The sequence below is a fragment of the Trachypithecus francoisi genome, unplaced genomic scaffold (genome assembly GCF_009764315.1).
Source record: "Trachypithecus francoisi isolate TF-2019V2 unplaced genomic scaffold, Tfra_2.0 Contig01554, whole genome shotgun sequence".
Taxonomy (NCBI): domain Eukaryota; kingdom Metazoa; phylum Chordata; class Mammalia; order Primates; family Cercopithecidae; genus Trachypithecus; species Trachypithecus francoisi.
In genome coordinates this window covers 3,482,452-3,500,589 of record NW_022681439.1, presented here as the reverse complement: position 1 = coordinate 3,500,589, position 18,138 = coordinate 3,482,452, and the positions used below count along the sequence as shown (strand labels likewise).

General features: G+C 40.1%; 1 protein-coding gene across 2 annotated transcripts in view; it reads right to left on the bottom strand.

Annotated features, from left to right (window-relative positions):
- MTMR9 (myotubularin related protein 9) overlaps window positions 1–18,138 on the bottom strand; it is a 45,757-nt gene that overhangs the window by 7,395 nt on the left and 20,224 nt on the right. For both annotated transcript variants that reach the window (XM_033177016.1, XM_033177025.1), the window contains 6 exons: window positions 16,570–16,743; window positions 15,178–15,395; window positions 11,883–12,044; window positions 6,278–6,419; window positions 4,449–4,669; window positions 597–748 (listed from right to left, as the gene is read on the bottom strand). In XM_033177016.1, the coding sequence (XP_033032907.1) occupies window positions 597–748; window positions 4,449–4,669; window positions 6,278–6,419; window positions 11,883–12,044; window positions 15,178–15,395; window positions 16,570–16,743 (1,069 nt within the window). The remainder of the gene's footprint in view (window positions 1–596; window positions 749–4,448; window positions 4,670–6,277; window positions 6,420–11,882; window positions 12,045–15,177; window positions 15,396–16,569; window positions 16,744–18,138) is intronic.

The window sequence follows — 18,138 nt, the reverse complement described above, 5'->3', positions numbered from 1 at the left end:
TTTTTAATTAACAAGCTTCAATACTTAAGGGGCTAAGCTTCAGTAGTTGGAAAAATCAGTGTATATAAAAAAATCTACTTTAGACTAGATTTAAAAATGAAGCATATAGTCTCATAAGAACAGTGAAATATCTGTGTTACTGCATTCATGGTATTTTGTACCCATTTATAGAAACTTACTGGAATGCCCAGCCATGTAACTCTTTAATACCATTTAACACATGAACCTATCCTAATGGCTGCTTAATTAAGGGACAGAAACCCTCCCTGAGGAGCTTACAGTTTATTCATGTCCCAACTACCTACCAACTCTCTTAGGCAAAGAGTAATATACTTTCTTATCTAGAAAAAATATCCAACATAAACAGCAATGTAAAGAAACACTGTTAATTTCTCAATGGGAACTGAAAACAAAAAAAGTGTGGCTAGCTAACTGATTTGAAAGAGAGAACCATGCCCACATTGAGAATGACAATTCACACAGGTCTGAGGGCCACGTCCAGCTCACCATCTTCATATATCACCAACAGCACACACCCACAGGCAGCCGCGTGGACACCTGACCGTTAGGAAGTTTGCAAAGGATGTGCGGTTTACCTTCCCACAGCGGAAGACTCTGAGGAGCAACTGAAGGCCAGATGACAAGGTTGTTGGCTTCAAAGAGGGGGTTGGTGAATTTACTCAGCTCACCGGGCTGATTGACCCAGGACCACAAAGACATTGTCTTCTGCTGTAGCTTCAACTTACACCTGCTCAAGAAAGAACACTGCCATTAAAGTAATTAATTTATAACCACCATTATTAAGTGCTGCTCTTACTAGGATGATTTCTTCTCAGTATGGAAGAAGATAGAATATAAGACTTTTAGTAGAGAAACAAAATGTTGAAAAATAAATAGATTTGTCAAAATGCTCAATTGGCATTAGAACTCTCAACAACAACAAGACAAAGAGTATTTTACAGGCTTCCAAGAAGCTGGCAGGAGGATAAAAACAGAGTCTGGTCACATCAGGTTTGGTGTTAAACCTTAACCCAGAGAACATGACTGTACACAAAAGTCCTTTGTTGTAGTTGGTATTCTATTTTAATTAAAAATAGCTAAGTATAAAAAAAACTAACCTTTTTGTTTCTGAGAAGCCTACAATATAAACACAAAAATCATACACTTTTTGACATTTATGTCCTATTTAATTTTATAGTTTCCGTAAGAAAGGGCTTGTTGTGCAGAAACAAACAGGATAGCTTACAAATATGAATGCCTGGAAAGACCCCCAGGGTCTTTACTATTTACATTGTTTGATAACCACTCTCTAATTTTTTTTTTGATTTTTTTTGTTTTTGTTTTTTTGTTTTTTTTTTGAGACGGAGTCTCGCTCTGTCACTCGGACTGGAGTGCAGTGGCCGGATCTCAGCTCACTGCAAGCTCCGCCTCCCGGGTTTACGCCATTCTCCCGCCTCAGCCTCCGAGTAGCTGGGACTACAGGCGCCCACCACCTCGCCCGGCTAGTTTTTTGTATTTTTTAGTAGAGACGGGGTTTCACCATGTTAGCCAGGATGGTCTCGATCTCCTGACCTTGTGATCCGCCCGTCTCGGCCTCCCAAAGTGCTGGGATTACAGGCTTGAGCCACCGCGCCCGGCCTTGATTTTTAAATTTAATTTTTCCGTAAGTTATTGGGGAACAGGTGGTATTTGGTTACATGAGTAAGTTCTGTAGTGGTGATCTGTGAGATTCTGGTGTACCCATCGCCCGAGCAGTATACACTGAACCCTATCTGTAGTCTTTTATCCCTGGTCACCCTTCCATTACCTCCCCCACGACCCCAAAGTCCACTGTATCCTTCTTATGCCCATATTAATATTAAAAATGGAGGTTGAGTCAAATTTTAAACAAAACTTAAAATTTTTTAGAGATTAGCTTTGAGGGAAAATAAATTACATGTACATAAAATACAGACTGTCAAAGATGAAAAATGAATGTGAATCTTGATGTAAATACATATTTAATCTATATCCACATACAATTAATAGGATTCATAATAATTCTAAAACTCTGGAACACTCTTTATCATGTAATAAACTGTCAGAGAATGATTAACAGTTGATTGGCATGTTTTAGAAAAAAATACATTTTAACACAGATTGAAAGACAGCCTGTGGCAAACCTTACATCAACCAAAAAGATAATACATTCAATTCTCATAAGAATTTATTTAAATTGAAATTTTATTATAAAGTCAGTTTTGTCTCTGAAACCACATTATTTATGAGCTACGTGCAACTTAGTGCATTCTTTTTCAGCAAGCAATAAAAATAATCCACATAATCAAAGAGCCTATGTGGCACTGGACTTTAACTGCTGGGATAGCATGTCCCACGCTATGCTCCCAGGAACCAAGGATGACAAGGACAGGACACTCTTGTATCCACTGCCTCCAGCCCTGTGCCCCCTGCCCATGGCCGGCCAACCACTGAAGTTGTTCTGGCTGAGCCTGACACCACTTCAGAATCCTTCCCATTCAGCATTGCTGGCAGCCTCTACCAACTGGGAAGCAGAATGGGAATCTATTTTGATCCCTTCTTGAAAGCTAGTCCTGAGGATATTAACAGGTATAACACCAAAAAAAATTCATCGTCAAACACATTTCTTTTTTTTTTTTTTTTTTGAGACGGAGTCTCGCTGTGTAGCCCAGGCTGGAGTGCAGTGACCGGATCTCAGCTCACTGCAAGCTCTGCCTCCCGGGTTTACGCCATTCTCCTGCCTCAGCCTCCCTAGTAGCTGGGACTACAGGCGCCCGCCACCTCGCCCGGCTAGTTTTTGTATTTTTTAGTAGAGATGGGGTTTCACCGTGTTAGCCAGGATGGTCTCGATCTCCTGACCTCGTGATGCACCCGTCTCGGCCTCCCAAAGTGCTGGGATTACAGGCTTGAGCCACTAAACACATTTCTTAAATGTTGAATTAAAGTTATATACACTGCTTTACTGAAGGGTGTCTTAAAGCCTTTAATGATTATGTGTTTGTGACCCTCTAAGCAGAGACGATATTATGCACATTCTCCAAACTTCCTTGGCTATAGAAATTGCCAATCCCGGCCGGGCGCGGTGGCTCAAGCCTGTAATCCCAGCACTTTGGGAGGCCGAGACGGGCGGATCACAAGGTCAGGAGATCGAGACCATCCTGGCTAAAATGGTGAAACCCCGTCTCTACTAAAAATACAAAAAACTAGCCGGGCGAGGTGGCGGGCGCCTGTAGTCCCAGCTACTCGGGAGGCTGAGGCAGGAGAATGGCGTGAACCCGGGAGGCGGAGCTTGCAGTGAGCCGAGATTGCGCCACTGCACTCCAGTCTGGGCGACAGAGCGAGACTCTGCCTCAAAAAAAAAAAAAAAAAAAAAAAAAAAAGAAATTGCCAATCCCTCCTGTCCCTCCCTGCCAGAGTACAGTCCAGGGCTAAAAAGCACATGCTTTAGAAAATGGTGGCTGCCAGTAATGAGGCAAGGAAGCCTGGTGATGGTGCCCTAAAGAGGTCAGCAGGCTTCCTCCCCGAAGAATCATGCTGATGTCAGTCTTCTAAATGAACCTATACACTTGATGGTGCCTGGGCTGGGAGATGAGTGTGTCACTCTGGGCCTGAGGACAGTTTCTAGGTGTAACAAAGTCTACAGCAAGAGGGGGAAGACCTGTAATCTAGGCCAGGGGTCCCCAAACTCCAGGCCATGGACCCTTACTGGTGGAACCGGCCACGCAGCAGGAGAGGAGTGGCAGGTGAGCACGTATTGCCACCTCCTGTCAGATCAGCAGCAGCATTAGAGTCTCACAGGAGTGCAAACCCTACTGTGAGCCGCACATGTCGGGGATCTAGGGTGTGCCTTTATGAGAATTCTCCTAATGAGAATCTAATGCCTGATGATCTGAGGTGGAACAGTTTCACCCCAAAACCATCACCAATCCCGCCGCCACCCAATCCACAGAAAAGTTGTCTTCCACGAAACCGGTCCCTGGTGCCAAAATGGTTGGGGATCACTGCTCTAGGCCACACTTTTGATGACCAACTGGCTGTACATCCTGGGAAAAGTCACTTAACTTCTCTGGATCTTACTTTCTTAATAAAATTAGAGGGAAGAGCTAAATTATAAATTAAAGCTTTTTCCACATGTAAGATACTATGATCCTATGTCAAGAAATTAACATTTAAAATGGTTGCCCCTTAATTCATATACAGACTAATTTTAATCTAACAGAACAAAGTCTAGGACATGCTCTCACCTAGCATGAGATTGTCTCATAATAAGAATATACTTCAGGTCATTTAACTTATAATTAACTGTAGACCTAGATTTGGCTCTAATTTTAACATAGAGCCAAATCGTGGTCTCCTAGGAGATTCTGGCTACTTAGAAAGTAGCCAAAACAAGGGAAAAGGAAAGGTCCCCACATGAGCAGTGTACTCACCTTTCACTTTCGTTGTTGCCCAGAAATGTTCCAAACTGTGAAGCGTAAGCATGCTCAAAGAGCATGATGAGGAAATTCTCATTAAATTCAAAAGAACAGGGAAACTGACGAAGGATCTGCCACACGCAGTCCAAGAAGAGAAGAAACACAGGAGCCTCCCACTTCTGCTTGGTGTTACAGTAGGCTGACTGTGCACAGCGCTGCTGGAACGGGTGACCAGCCTGGGGGAAGATGGAGGCGTGACAGTCATATCCTGGTGAGATCTCATGACAGAGCATTCTACTGAGACCACTACACACAATTACAGTGACACTCCTAGTACCTGGAACATCATATAATTAGGGTAGCTGTTGTACAGATTAATGATTTCTTGGTATAAAATAAATAGTTGCAGCAACTAAGGAAAAAGACACACTTCCAAATCCTTAATGAGGCTGTGCAGCTAAGGTGTGACCACAGGAACTGCATTGCCCTTGGAATATCCTATGGAAGAATAACCAACTTAAGTAATAATAAACTTACAAAATAAACCTTTCTAGGTCTACAAAATCTGGAGCAAAGTCAAAGAACATAAGCTCTCAGTACAAACAAAGAAGAATCATCACCTCTATCTAACGCTGTAGATTGTCTTGTACACTATACAAACCTCACCCTAAGTGGAGACAGATATGGAACTCTGATCAACTTTATAACGTCAGCTCTGACAGTAAATCTCTAATGATATATGAAAAGTTACTGTGTTGAAAGATCTTTATGAGTACTTTTCTACTGGAGATAAAGCTGTCCTTAATTACCCTCTTCTCCCAAAAACAATGGCAAGGGTCTGCCACCTACTGACCAAAGTAAATTTAAGACTCATTTGACTGTCTTGTTCAGAACCCAAATACTGACCTTAACACAAATCATACTCTGCTAGGAATTTCACAGATCTGCTTTGTCTCTGGGTCCTTCTGCTACTGTATGTGACAAAGGTAATGCCACAGAAATTTTACAGTGGTTCATAGAATTTTGATATCCATTAAAATAACATATAAATAAGTCAGTCATACTCATTTGCCTGTCTACTATGCTTCATGAGGAATATAGCTCAATAGACTTTCGTCAAATATGGAGCATAAACTTAGGATGGTCTGACTTAAACAGAGGTAAGGTCGGTTGGCAGGCAGGGTGGACATGGTGTACGTAACAACATTAGTACATAATAAATGTGAATTGTAACCAGAGGGCAAGATAGTCTTTTTGCCAGAAAAATGTCTGCTTTCAAGATATGTAAGCATTTGTGTTCAAATACAATTATTTACCAGGTGACACAGTAAAAATATATTCAAAAGCAATCTCTGTGGAGGCCATCAACCCCCGTTACGAAGGAGACCTTTATTTTGGTAGCCATCCAACATTACATGATCCAGTTTTATCTGTGAAGGAAGCTTCACAGGGTGGAGCAGCACGAGCAAAAGGCAGAAGGGGCTAAAGTGCTTTCCTTGCAACTACAGGCCCCACTCTCCATTCCCCGACTGCTTGTGTCTTTGCTCCGTCAAGACCCAGCTTCTGGGAGACCGCACCATGCTTCCCATTCTTTGTATTTCTCCTGTAGGTGACAAAGCACAGCCAACAAGAGTTTGCCAAGTGAAGGAAAGGTCAAGTGAGGAATACAGGCAAAGAGACATCCAGAAACGAGGAGAAGACAGATTAACTGGCCTGCAGGAAATTAAACACACCATTTAGACATTTTAATCAATCAAAAATTCACACATTATGTCAGCTACCACACAAACCAGGATCACAGCGTCGATGAGCAGTTCCTCTGTGAAGCGAACGGCTCTTCTCACCTGTAGCCACTCTCTTTCAACCAGGGCCTCGAAACCACGAATGGTCCTGCTTCTTGGCTCCAAGATGATCTGGGCCAGGGAGGTCACCTGGAGTGTGGAATCAGTTCCTTCTGTTCCATGAATCAGTATTGATGCTCCTTCCCTGACAGGAAAATCAGGGAAGAGTACAAATGGAAATGCCCGACATGGTCAATGAACTCTGTTCATAACAAGCGTTTATTGAGCACAACATTTTAGTCTACTGAGTTCAGTCTATTCAGTGTATTGAGTACAACATTCTGCTCTGACTTGTAGAGTTCAGAATCTAAATCTAAGGCACACGATAGATAAGTTTCTCTTGGGAAAAAGTACGACTATAATGAATCCCAAATTTCACACGGCAAGACCTCTTTAAGTTGTAACGAACTTCACAGAACCTTTCAGCCGAGTTTGTCTTTCCCTTTACAAAACCAAAAAGCAGTTCTTACCACAGAAGGCATTTCCACTTTAATCATTGGTTAAAGCCTTTCCACTTTAATCATTGGTTAAAGCCTCTTCTCATCAAATGTACAGACACACACTAAAATTATTTTTCTGACTTTGACTCTACCTTTCCACCATCAGCTGACTATAAGGACACCTTCAGAAACTAATTCAATCTGGAAAATGAGACGTAGACCACACTTTGAGAAACATGACAACAGGAAAAAAACAAACATAAAACTGTCAATCTAGAAAGTCAGTGGTAAAGATACCACTGCATCATGAGACTCATAAGTGTCTGGAACCCCATTATTCTAAAGAGAATGAAAGAAAACACCAAAACTAAATTTACTACATCTTCTCCCCTCCCCTTCTTCCACCCTTTCTGTTGAAACAATGAAGGAAACTTTGGAAAAATAAAAACCACCACCTTCACACAAAAGCTTCGGGTTTGGTTACTACTGTCAGTTTTTACCCATGTACATACATACTACACACAGCTTTAATAAGAGGCAATTTCCTCTATTCTCACTCTTATTCTACACTCGTAGCCTTCCATGTTTGTACGTCATCTTCAGAACCAGGATTTTAACAGTGGCAGGCACAGCTCATTCATGGAGCTTCCCTCGGTTGCTCTTCACAGATACTGTATTTTCCACAAATGGAAGGTTTGCTGCTATCCTGTGTCAAGCAAGTATGTTGGCACCCATTTTCCAACAGCATGTTTTACTTTGTGTCTCTGTCTCATTTTGGTAATTCTCACAATATTCCAAAATTTTTCATTACTATTACAACTGTTACGGTGATCTGTGATCAGTGATCTTTGATGTTACTACTGCAAGTTTTGGGGGCATCACGAACCACGTCCATATAAGACAGTGAACTTAATCGACAAATGCTGTGTGTGCTCTCACTGCTCCACTAAGCACCTGTTCCTTTGACTCTCTCTTTAGGGAGACTCTCTATTCCCAGAATCACAACAATATTGACATTAGGCCGGCCAATTAATAACCCTACAATGGCCTGTAAGTGTTCAAATGAAAGGAAGAGTAGCATGTCTCATTTTAGATTAAAAGCTAGAAATGATTAAGCTTAGTGAGGAAGGCATGTCAAAAGCTGAGACAGGCCAAAAGCTGGGCCGCCTGCTCTAGTTAACCAAGCTGCGAATGCAAAGGAAAAGTTCTTGATGGAAATTAAAAGTGCTTCTCATAACACATAAATGATACAGTGATACAGCCTTACTGCTCAAATGGACAAAGTCTGAGTGGTCTGGATAGAAGATCAAACCAGCTGCAATATTCCCTTAAGCCAAAACCTAACCCAGAGCAAGGCCTTCACTCTCCTCCATTCTACAAAGTTCTATGAAGGCTGAGAGAGGTGAGGAAGCTGTAGAAGAAAAGTTGGAAACTAGTAGAGGCTGGTTCATGGGGTTTAAGGAAAGAAGCCATCTCCCTATAACATACAAGTGCAAGGCGAAGCAGCAAGTGCCGCAGGCAGAAGCTGTAGCGAGTTACCCAGAAGATCTAGCGAAGACCATTGATAAAGGCAGCTCCACTAAACAATGGACTTTCAGTGTAGATGAAATGGCCTTATATTGGAAGAAGATGCCATCTAGAACTTTCATAGCTAGAGAGGAACAATCAGTGCCTGCTTTCAAAGGACACGTTAACTCTCTTGTTAGGGAAAAAATGCAGCTGGTGACTTTAAGCTGAAGTCAGTGATCATTTGCAATTCTGAAAATCCTAGGGGCCCTAAGGGTTATGCTAAATCTACTCTGCCTGTGCTCTATAAATGGAACAATGAATCCTGGATGACAGCACGCCTGTTTACAGCATGGTTTACTGAATAGTTTAAGTCCACTGTTGAGACCTACTGCTCAGAAGAAAAGATTCCTTTCAAAACATCACTGCTCATTGACAATGCACCTGGTCACTTAAGAGCTCTGATGGAGAGGTACAAGGAGATGAATGTTGTTTTTATGCCTGCTAAAACAACATCTATTCTGCAGGCCATGGATCAAAGAGTAATTTCAACTTTCAAGTTTTATTTTAAGGCCATAGTTGCCCTAGCTAGTGATTCCTCTGATGGTTCTGGACAAAGTAAATGGAAAACTTTCTCTAAAGAATTCACATTTCTAGATGCCATTAAAAACATCTGTGATTCACGGGAGGAGGTTAAAAACATCAACATCAACAGGATTTTGGAAAAAGTTGATTCCAGATCTCATGGATACTTTGAGGGGCATAAGATTTTATTGGAGAAGTCACTGTAGATGTTACGGAAATAGCAAAAGAACTAGAATTAGAAGTGGAACCTGAAGGTGGGGCATAGTGGCTCATGCCTGTAACCCCAATACTTAGGGAGATCAAGGCAGGAGGATTGCTTGAAGCCAGGAGTTTGAGGTTACACTGAGCTATGACTGTGCCACTGTACTCCAGCTTGGGTGACAGAGGAAAAGACTGTCTCTAAAAGAGAAAAAAAAAAAAAAAAAAGGCTGAGTGGGGTGGGTCACACCTGTAATCTCAGCACTTTGTGAGGCTGAGGCAGGAGGATTGTTTGAGCTCAGGAGTTTGAGACCAGACTGGGCAATAAACAGAGACCACACCTCTATTAAAAATTGAAAAAAAAAAAAATTAGCTGAGTGTGGTGGTGTACACCAGTAGTCCTGGCTATTTGGGAGGCTGAGGTGGGAGGATCATTTGAGCTCAGGAGTTCTAGGCTGCGGTGCACCGTGATCCTGTCACTACACTCCAGCTGGGCAACAGAGCAAGGCCCTGTCTCCTAAATAAATAAATAAATAATTAGGAGCCTGAAGATTTGACTGAGTTGCTGCAATTTCATGATAAAACTTGAAAGAGTAAGGAGTTGCTTCTTATGGATGAGCAAGAAAAGTAGTATCCTGAGATGGAATCTACTCCTGGTAAAGATGCTGTGAATATTGTTGAAATGACAAAAAAAAAAAAAAAAAAAAAAAAGATTTGGAGTATCACATCAACTTAGGTGACAAAGCAGTGGCAGCGTTTGAGAAAACTGACTCTACTTTTGCAAGTTCTACTGTGGGTAATACCAAACAGTATCACATGCTACAGAGAAATCTTTCATGAAAGCAAGAGTCAATTAATGTGGCAATCTCCATTGCTGTCTTGTCTAAGAAAGTGCCACAGCCATCCAAAGCTTCAGTAACCACCACCTTGATCAGTCAGCAGCCATCAATGGGGAGGCAAGGCCCTCTCCCAGGGCCAATAACCTCAAATATTAATAAAGTATTTTTAAATTAAGGTATGTATATTGTTTTTTCTTTTTAGATGTAATACTACTGCACAATTAACAGACTGCATTATAGTGTAAACATAACTTTCTATGCACTAGAAAACCAAATATTAATCATGAATGTGACTCACTTGCTTTACTGTGGTTTTCTGGAACCAAACCCACAACATCTCCAAGGTGTGCCTGTGTGTCATATACTATTAAGTGATGAACTGCAATTTACTTAATCCTATAGTTGGACATTTAGGTGATGCCAATTTTTGTTACACTGTAGATGATATACTTAGCTTTTTGTCTTCTGTTGAATTCCTTCAGGGGTCTTAATTTAAAAGTAACAGATTCCTTGAAGTCACTTATGGTTAGGTTAACCCCATTCTCAGGATAAAACCTAATGACTAGGCTGAGGGGGGTGAGCATGTACTTTAAGGCTTCTGTATATACTGCATATATACCTTAATCATCTGTGGGATATTCTGAATTCGATTCACTTAAAAGTCTATTTTTGTTTTCAGTAATTAATTATAAAGGCAAATTTCTATGGAGGTGAAAATAATAGGCTAATATAGATCAGAAAAAGGGACCCAAACATGGCAAAATAAACCAAAACCCTGAATCTTCCCAAGAGTCTGGAAGCCTCTGTCTTTAAGGCAGCCAGCTCAAACGAAAGGAAGGTGGAGATCATGAGAACTGTTCTGCATTCTGCACTGAGGGGTGTCTTAATCTGTATCGTCGTGTTATTACAGCTGCAAATTGAGACAATGCAGTGATAACTGTTTATTACAATTCCTGTTTCATAAGAAAACAGAAACCTCTGTACTCATAATGTAAGGAGACATGTGGTCAACTCAGGTTAAAAAGAAACAAAACCCTCAGTATTAACAACATTACTGTGTATTTGTTCTTTCTCTGCCACAGAACCTTGGTAGCTAATTCCCCCAGTTTATTAGCTAAATGGGCTTCACCTAACGCCTAAAACAAAAAGAACAGGGACAGCCTGGCAATCTTGACCCCAAGGGACTCTACCTGTTCATGGTTCTGTTACTAACTTACCACATGATTTCAGCAACCCGTTCTATTATGAATTTCTCTCTAACCATAACAAATTATGTATATATTTCCCTAATTTGGAAGCATTAATAAAACAAGTTAAAGTCTCGAAGAAAAGTGCCATCTAACCATGTGGTGATAATACTTATACCTACCTATTGTTTCAGTGGAATCCCCTTCTTAGAAAGGGCATTCTAAGCTTCTGCAAGAATTTATGCCAATCCTTCTGCCTCTGTTCAAGTCTTCTGCCACAAGACTCAAGGATTAGCAACCTTTAACTGAGTGGATAAACTAAAATCACTTCATACACTCAACATCACTACAATGAGGTGTTCTCAACTTGAGATCCAGATGTAAAGCCACGTATCAAGTAGTTTGAAATAAGATATCCCAGAGGTTAGAAAGGATCATTTTATTGTGTAGCAAAATTACATGTTTCCTTTCGCTGATATTTCAAAAGTAAGGAGGTAAGTTTGCTCCTCTAAGAAAAAATAAGAAAACTTCCTTTCATTCTATTTCACAGTTTAAGAAAAAAATTGGCAAATTCATGATTTAAGGATGTTATAGAAAAAAAAAGGTCCATTAGTACTTAAAAATTTGTGTCATGGAAGACATGTATATGTACATGGTTCATATCTATTAAACAAACATTATCTATTAAATGCCAGACGTTAGGCACACACCTCATCAATAATGGGGTGGTGTTGACTAGCCTACACAGTAATTTACTGCCAACTTTCACAGAATCTATAAACATATGTCTGGATAAACACAAAGTCTAGTTATCAGCGCACGTCCTGCTCAGGAATGCTGAAATGCACTTTACCTGTCGATGCACTGAGCCGCGAGGCAGGCAGCTGTCAGAATCTCTTTGATGTGAGTCAGCCAGTTAGAGGCCTCCAATTTACTGAGCCATCGGTCCATGTTATGTGTTTGGTCATTACAAGCTTCCACAAGTTTGATTAAGCTCTCCTGAAGAATGTGATACCTTTTAAAAATAAGAAAGCAAAAAATAACAAACCCAGAAAATAGAAAGATAAAGAAACCAAGCCAAAGACTCAGCCTCCAACATATCTAAGAGCAAAAGTAGTTCAAAATACTATAAAAATATGTACCCTGCTATACAGTAATTTGAGGATTAAAGGTTGAAAAACTAATATTTAAATATTATTGCAAAGGCTTAAAATGCCTGCCATGGTAACCTATTCCTCATCTGAACAGATTAAACCTAGTTCACACACCTGGATTATCAGACTACAGGAGAGGCCAGAGCCCCGCGTTTCGTGACAGGTCAGGAGACACAGCACCACTTACATTTGCAATCCTGTTCCCACCCATCTAACACTAGAGACCCAGTGCCATTAGCAGCCTTACCCAACCCAGTTCAATCCCACTGTTTTCTAGCTACAGCTCCCATTCACCCACCTAGAGACACTTACAAATCACTCTTTTACAGTGCAAACAAGAGACTATAGGTGGAGGAAACTGTGCGAAAATAGGTCGATATGGGGAGAAATGAAATCTCTAAAGTCTTTGACTTAGGAAAATATAAGTATATGTAGCAAATCTGTTCGGTGTAGCAACTGCTGATCTACATGCAGAGGAGCTGTCCTTGTGGTGATAAGATCACAGGGCTGGCTTATAGAAAGAATGCTAGTGACAGGGACTCCTGCAGGCCTCCAAGAGCATGGCTTTCGCTTATCAAACACAAGAGCTGGCTGTTCAAAAAGAAAGATAAAACTGACAAACCTTTAGCTAAAGGTTCTTTCACTAAAAACAGAGAGAAAAACAATGCAAACACAATTAGAAATGAAAGATGAGATATTACAACTGATATCACAGAAATACAAGGGATCATAAGAGACTGTGAACAATTACACATTAACAAATTGACTGGATAATCTAGAAGAAAAGGATAAATTCCTAGAAGCATACAATCTACCAATACTGAGTCATGAAGAAAGAAAATCTGAACAGACCAATAATGAGGAAGAAGATTAAAAAGGTCTCCTATCAAAGAAAAGCCCTGGTCCTGATGGCCTCACACACTACCTGATTTTAAAGTATGCTACAAAGCTATAGTAATCAAAACAGTTTGGCACTGGCATAAAAACAGACACACTGACTAATGGAATACAATAGAGCCCAGAAATAAGTCCATTCATTTATGGCAAATTGATGTTTGAAAAAGCTGCCGAGAGCATACAATGGGGAAAGGAGTTTCTTCCATAAGTGGTGGTGGGAAAACTGAGTATGCACATGCAGAAGAAACTCGACCCTTATCTCACACCATACTCAAAAATCAACTCAAAGTAGATTAAAGAGTTAAACATAAGACCTGAAACTGTAAAAATAATTAGAGGAAAACATAAGGAAAAAGCTTCTTGACATTGGTCTGGGCAAAGATTTTTTTGGATATGACCTCAAAAGTACAGGCAACAAAAGCAAAAATAGACAAATGAGACTGCATCAAACTAAAAAGTTTTTGCACAGCAAAACAATCAACAGAGTAAAGAGACAACCTATGGAATGGGAGAAAACACTGCCAAACAATACACTGGATAAGGGGTTAATATCCAAAATATGTAAGAAACTCAACTCAATAGCAAGAAAACACATGACCTGATTAAAGAATGGGCAAGACCTGAACAGACATTTCTCAAAAGAAGACATGCAAATGGTCACTAGGTATTTGAAAAAAAAATGCTCTGCATCACTTATCATCAGAGAAATGAAATTCAAAACCACAATGAGATATCACCGCACACCTGTTAGAATGGCTATTACTAAAAAGACAAGATTTAACAAGTGTTGTTGAGAATATGGACAAAAGGGAACCCTTGTACAATGCTGGTGGGAATGTAAATTAGTATGGCCACTGTAGAGAACAGTATGGAGGCTCCTCAAAAAATTCAAGATGAAACTGCGATAAGATCCAGTAATCCCACTTCTGAGTAAGTATTTCGAATATCTGAAATGCAATCAGGATCTCAAGGAAGTATCTGCATTCCCATGTTCACTGCAGCACTATTCACAATAGCCAAGATAAGGACTCAAGATATGGGTTCAATCCAATCGTCAATGGATGAATGGATTAAGAAAATGTGGTACGATACACAATAAAATACTATTCAGCCTTAAAAAAGAGGGTAGGCCAGGAGCAGTGGCTCATGCCTGTAATTCCAACACTTTGGGAGGCCCAGGCAGGCGGATCACTTGACGTCAGGAGTTTGAGACCAGCCTGGCCAACATGGCAAAACCCGGTCTCTGCTAAAAATACAAAAATTAGCCAGGCATGGTGGCAGGCACCTGTAGTCCCAGCTACTTGGGAAGCTGAGACAGGAGAATCACTTGAACCTGGGAGGCAGAGATTGCAGTGAGCTGGGATCGTGCCACTGCACTCCAGCCTGGGTGACAGAGCAAGACTCCATCTCAACAAAATAAAATAAAAATTAAAAAGACGGGAAACTTGTCATTTGCCACAGCATGGATGAAGCTGGATGACATCATGCTACATGAAATAAGCCAGGCACCCATGCACAGAAAGATAAACACTGTATGCACTCACATACATGTGGAATCTAAACAAGTTAAACTCATAGAAACAGAGAGTAGTATGGTGGCTGCCAGAGGAAGAGAAAGTGGCAGGAGGGGTCGGGGTAGGAGGGACACAGATATGGGGAGATGTTGATCAAAGGTTACAAAGTTTCACTTCGGAGGAATTAGTTCTGCAGGTCTATTGTACAGCATGGTAACTGTAGTTAAAAATAATATATTGTATGCTTAAAAATTGCTGAGAGAATAGATACTAAATGTTCTCACCGTCCAAAAAAATGGTAACTATGTGAGGTGATAGTTATGTTCATTCACTTCATTTAATCAGTTCTCAACGTACATGTATATCAAAACAGCAGAGTGCACATCACAAATACATATAATTTGTATTTGTCAATTAAACCTTAATAAAGCTGACTAAAAAAAATGAGAAGATGGCTAGACAATCACTGACCCTAAATTAATGCATAGGTTAATTTGAGCACTTGTGATTTTCAAATGGCTAAGGGCTTACCCACTGTAATTAGCTTCTAATAAGAGTCCTTACTATCTCTGGAATCTTTTACCTCTCAATGGACTTATGAATTCGCCTCCACTGGGGATAATGAGCTTCTTGTTCGAAACCACCTCCTTTGGCTCTAGCTTGCTGAGCCACGTTCAGGGATCGGGTGTCAATGATGTAGCCACGCTTTCCCGCCCTGAGGGTAGCATTTATCAGCTTCTCATCTTCCTTGCACCTCCTCCCATTTGTGCCAGTGAGTGGCTGACCACTTCGCATAATTACCTAGAAGCACAATAAAGCTGAAAATTCAACAGCAGTTGCTTTTACAGTTTCTGAAAACAGAAAGAAATTAGCTAGATTAAGAGTACCTCAAAAACAATTGTGTGACACTCTGGAGATGGATTTGATCCATAAACAAATAAATATTTGCATGTATTGATAACAGTTAATAACTGTAAAAGATAAGCCTGGAGCTTTTACACAGTTTCTCTGTCTCAAAACACTGTCACATAATAAATTATATCACCTCTTTAAGATCAAATATTGCAATTCATTTAGTGTGTGAAATACCTGTAGACCTGGCCGTGTAATAAGACAATAATGGCCTAGGAGTCAGTAAACCTTGACTTCAACTAAACATACATAGAGTTGGTAGGTTTTAAAAAGAATTATAAAAAGTAAAGGCACCAGTGGCAAAATTTAAAAGTTCAAACACTGTTCTCATTGTTTGGGAAATCATTTCCAATACCTCAGAAGCTGACTGTCTATTATTTATTCTCCAGCAGCCTCTACCATCCTTTTCAGTATTCCAGGATTTAACTACTTGTTTCCAAAAACGACCCTACCAACTATAAATCTGGAAATGTTTGCTTTTGAAACTTTTCTCAAGAAATCAGTGTCTAGTATACTAATGTCTTCCCTGGTGAATGGTTTAGAGTTCTTTCAAGCGACCACCATTACAAGGTAGTTATCTTAACTCCTTGTTTAATCCTGACTCCAGTGTTTACTAGAGTTGTGACTAAATGACATGAGCATCACTCTTCTCGCCTTTGAAAATAAATACGTCTGCTCAATTCACCTTTCACATGGAAAGTTGGTAAGAAAAATTTAAGTCTTTTACCATTATTCTGCGCAGAGAAATTTCTCATTTTTCTACCAGAAGAATGTTGCTGTAAGCATCAAATAAACACTAGTTTCCTTTGTATAGTGTCCTGGAGATACAGCTATCAGGGCTTTTATACGGCTGAGAAGGATCATGGGAAGAATTCAGCATCACATCCTCACCACAGAAAACACCCTACTCCTGATTCCCTAAAGCTTACACTAAGGAAGCCCTCGTGGTGGAGACCTGGACAATCATTTCAGTGAACAGACAGATAGAAAAAGGGAACATTTCTACGAAAAGATCCCCAAGCCAAGCCTTTTAGTACATCAAGCAGTAGTGTTGTGCACTTACCATCCCATTTTTTTTGTGATAATAGCTTAGTACTGGGAAGCGCCCTCCATGTCGAAATGTAGCTACCTTCCGAAGAGCTTCATCATCGATGGATTTGGGCACTGTGACAATTGGCGGGTAAGAGGGACAGACAGCAAATTCCTTATTGACATAGCTTAGCCTCCATTCACTGGTCTGAAAAACACAAAATACTTCAAAGCTAAGCAACTATCTCAATGTCACAAAATAATCCGAGAAATTTTAAAAGACCTTAGAGGTCAACTTTCACTGATGAAGAAGCCACTTCTCAGGAATTTAACAGAAGGATCTGTAGCTTATATGTAAGTAGCTGCACAGAAAAGGAGCTCCATGGTTCAGGGCCAGCTTCCTGCATTCCTAGGTATCACCAGTTCCTAGAAAATTCTTTCTCATACTGAGCAAAACTTGTTGCTCTGTAGCTTCCTCTATTGGTTTTTACCGTACTTTCAGAAAACACGGCACAAGTTCCCTATTTTACATGGTATCCCATCAGATGTTTGAAAGACAGTTGTTTCTCCTTCGTGTTCTATTCCCCAAATTAAATATATTAAGCACATCCACAATTACCATGGCCAACATCATCCCACTTCTTCCTTTTCTGGGTCCCATTTAGTTTGTTAATGATCCTCTAAAAGCACAAGTAAGACTGTAAGATTCCAGATAATGCATCCCCAGAACAGATGAGAACAGAGCTACTACCTACGTCAGGTCCTTTGTTCTTTTCTTGTAAAAAAGGTAAAAAATGTACTAAGATTGGTAACACCTTTCTTAAACCAGTAACAACTTAATACTAAGGAAGGTTAAGCTTAGAAGTCAATGAAATAATTTCAAACTGAATACACTAAGGACTAAAAGTATATAATATAAAACTATCAAATGACAACTTATTTTAACATCTTAACTGAAAACACCTTGAAGACTGTCAAAAGGTTTTACAGTAAAAAAAAATAAATAAATCAAATTATATGTAAATTTCAATATGTTCTGTATATCTGAGTTGGCCTAACCATGGGTTACAAGAGCAGGAAGATAAAGCTAAAAAGTATGTTAGATGTACTACAGGACAAGAGTATTACTTTAAAAACATGATTTTATAAGATACAGTATCACATTTTTAATTAAATTTTTTCACTTTTCGAAGTTATTTATGTTACCAGTTTTAAAAACATAGTTTCTAGGCTGGGCACAGTGGTTCACACCTATAATCCCTGCACTTTGAGAGGCAGGCAAACTGCTTGAGTCCAGGAGTTCAAGACCAGCCAGGGCAACATGGCCAAACCCTGGCTCCACTAAAAATGCAAAAATTAGCCAGGCACAGTGGCACGCGCTTTTAGTTCCAGCTACTTAGGATGCTGAGGTGAAAGAACACGTGAGCCCAGGAAGTCGAGGCTGCAGGGAGCTGTGATAGTGCCACCGCACTCCAGCCTGGGCAACTGGAGTGAGATTCTGTTTCAAAAAATAATAAATTAATTAATTTTAAAAAACATAGTTTCTAAAGATTTATTATTTTAAAAAAAATGTAGTTATCTGTTCCTTGCTAGCCCATCCCAA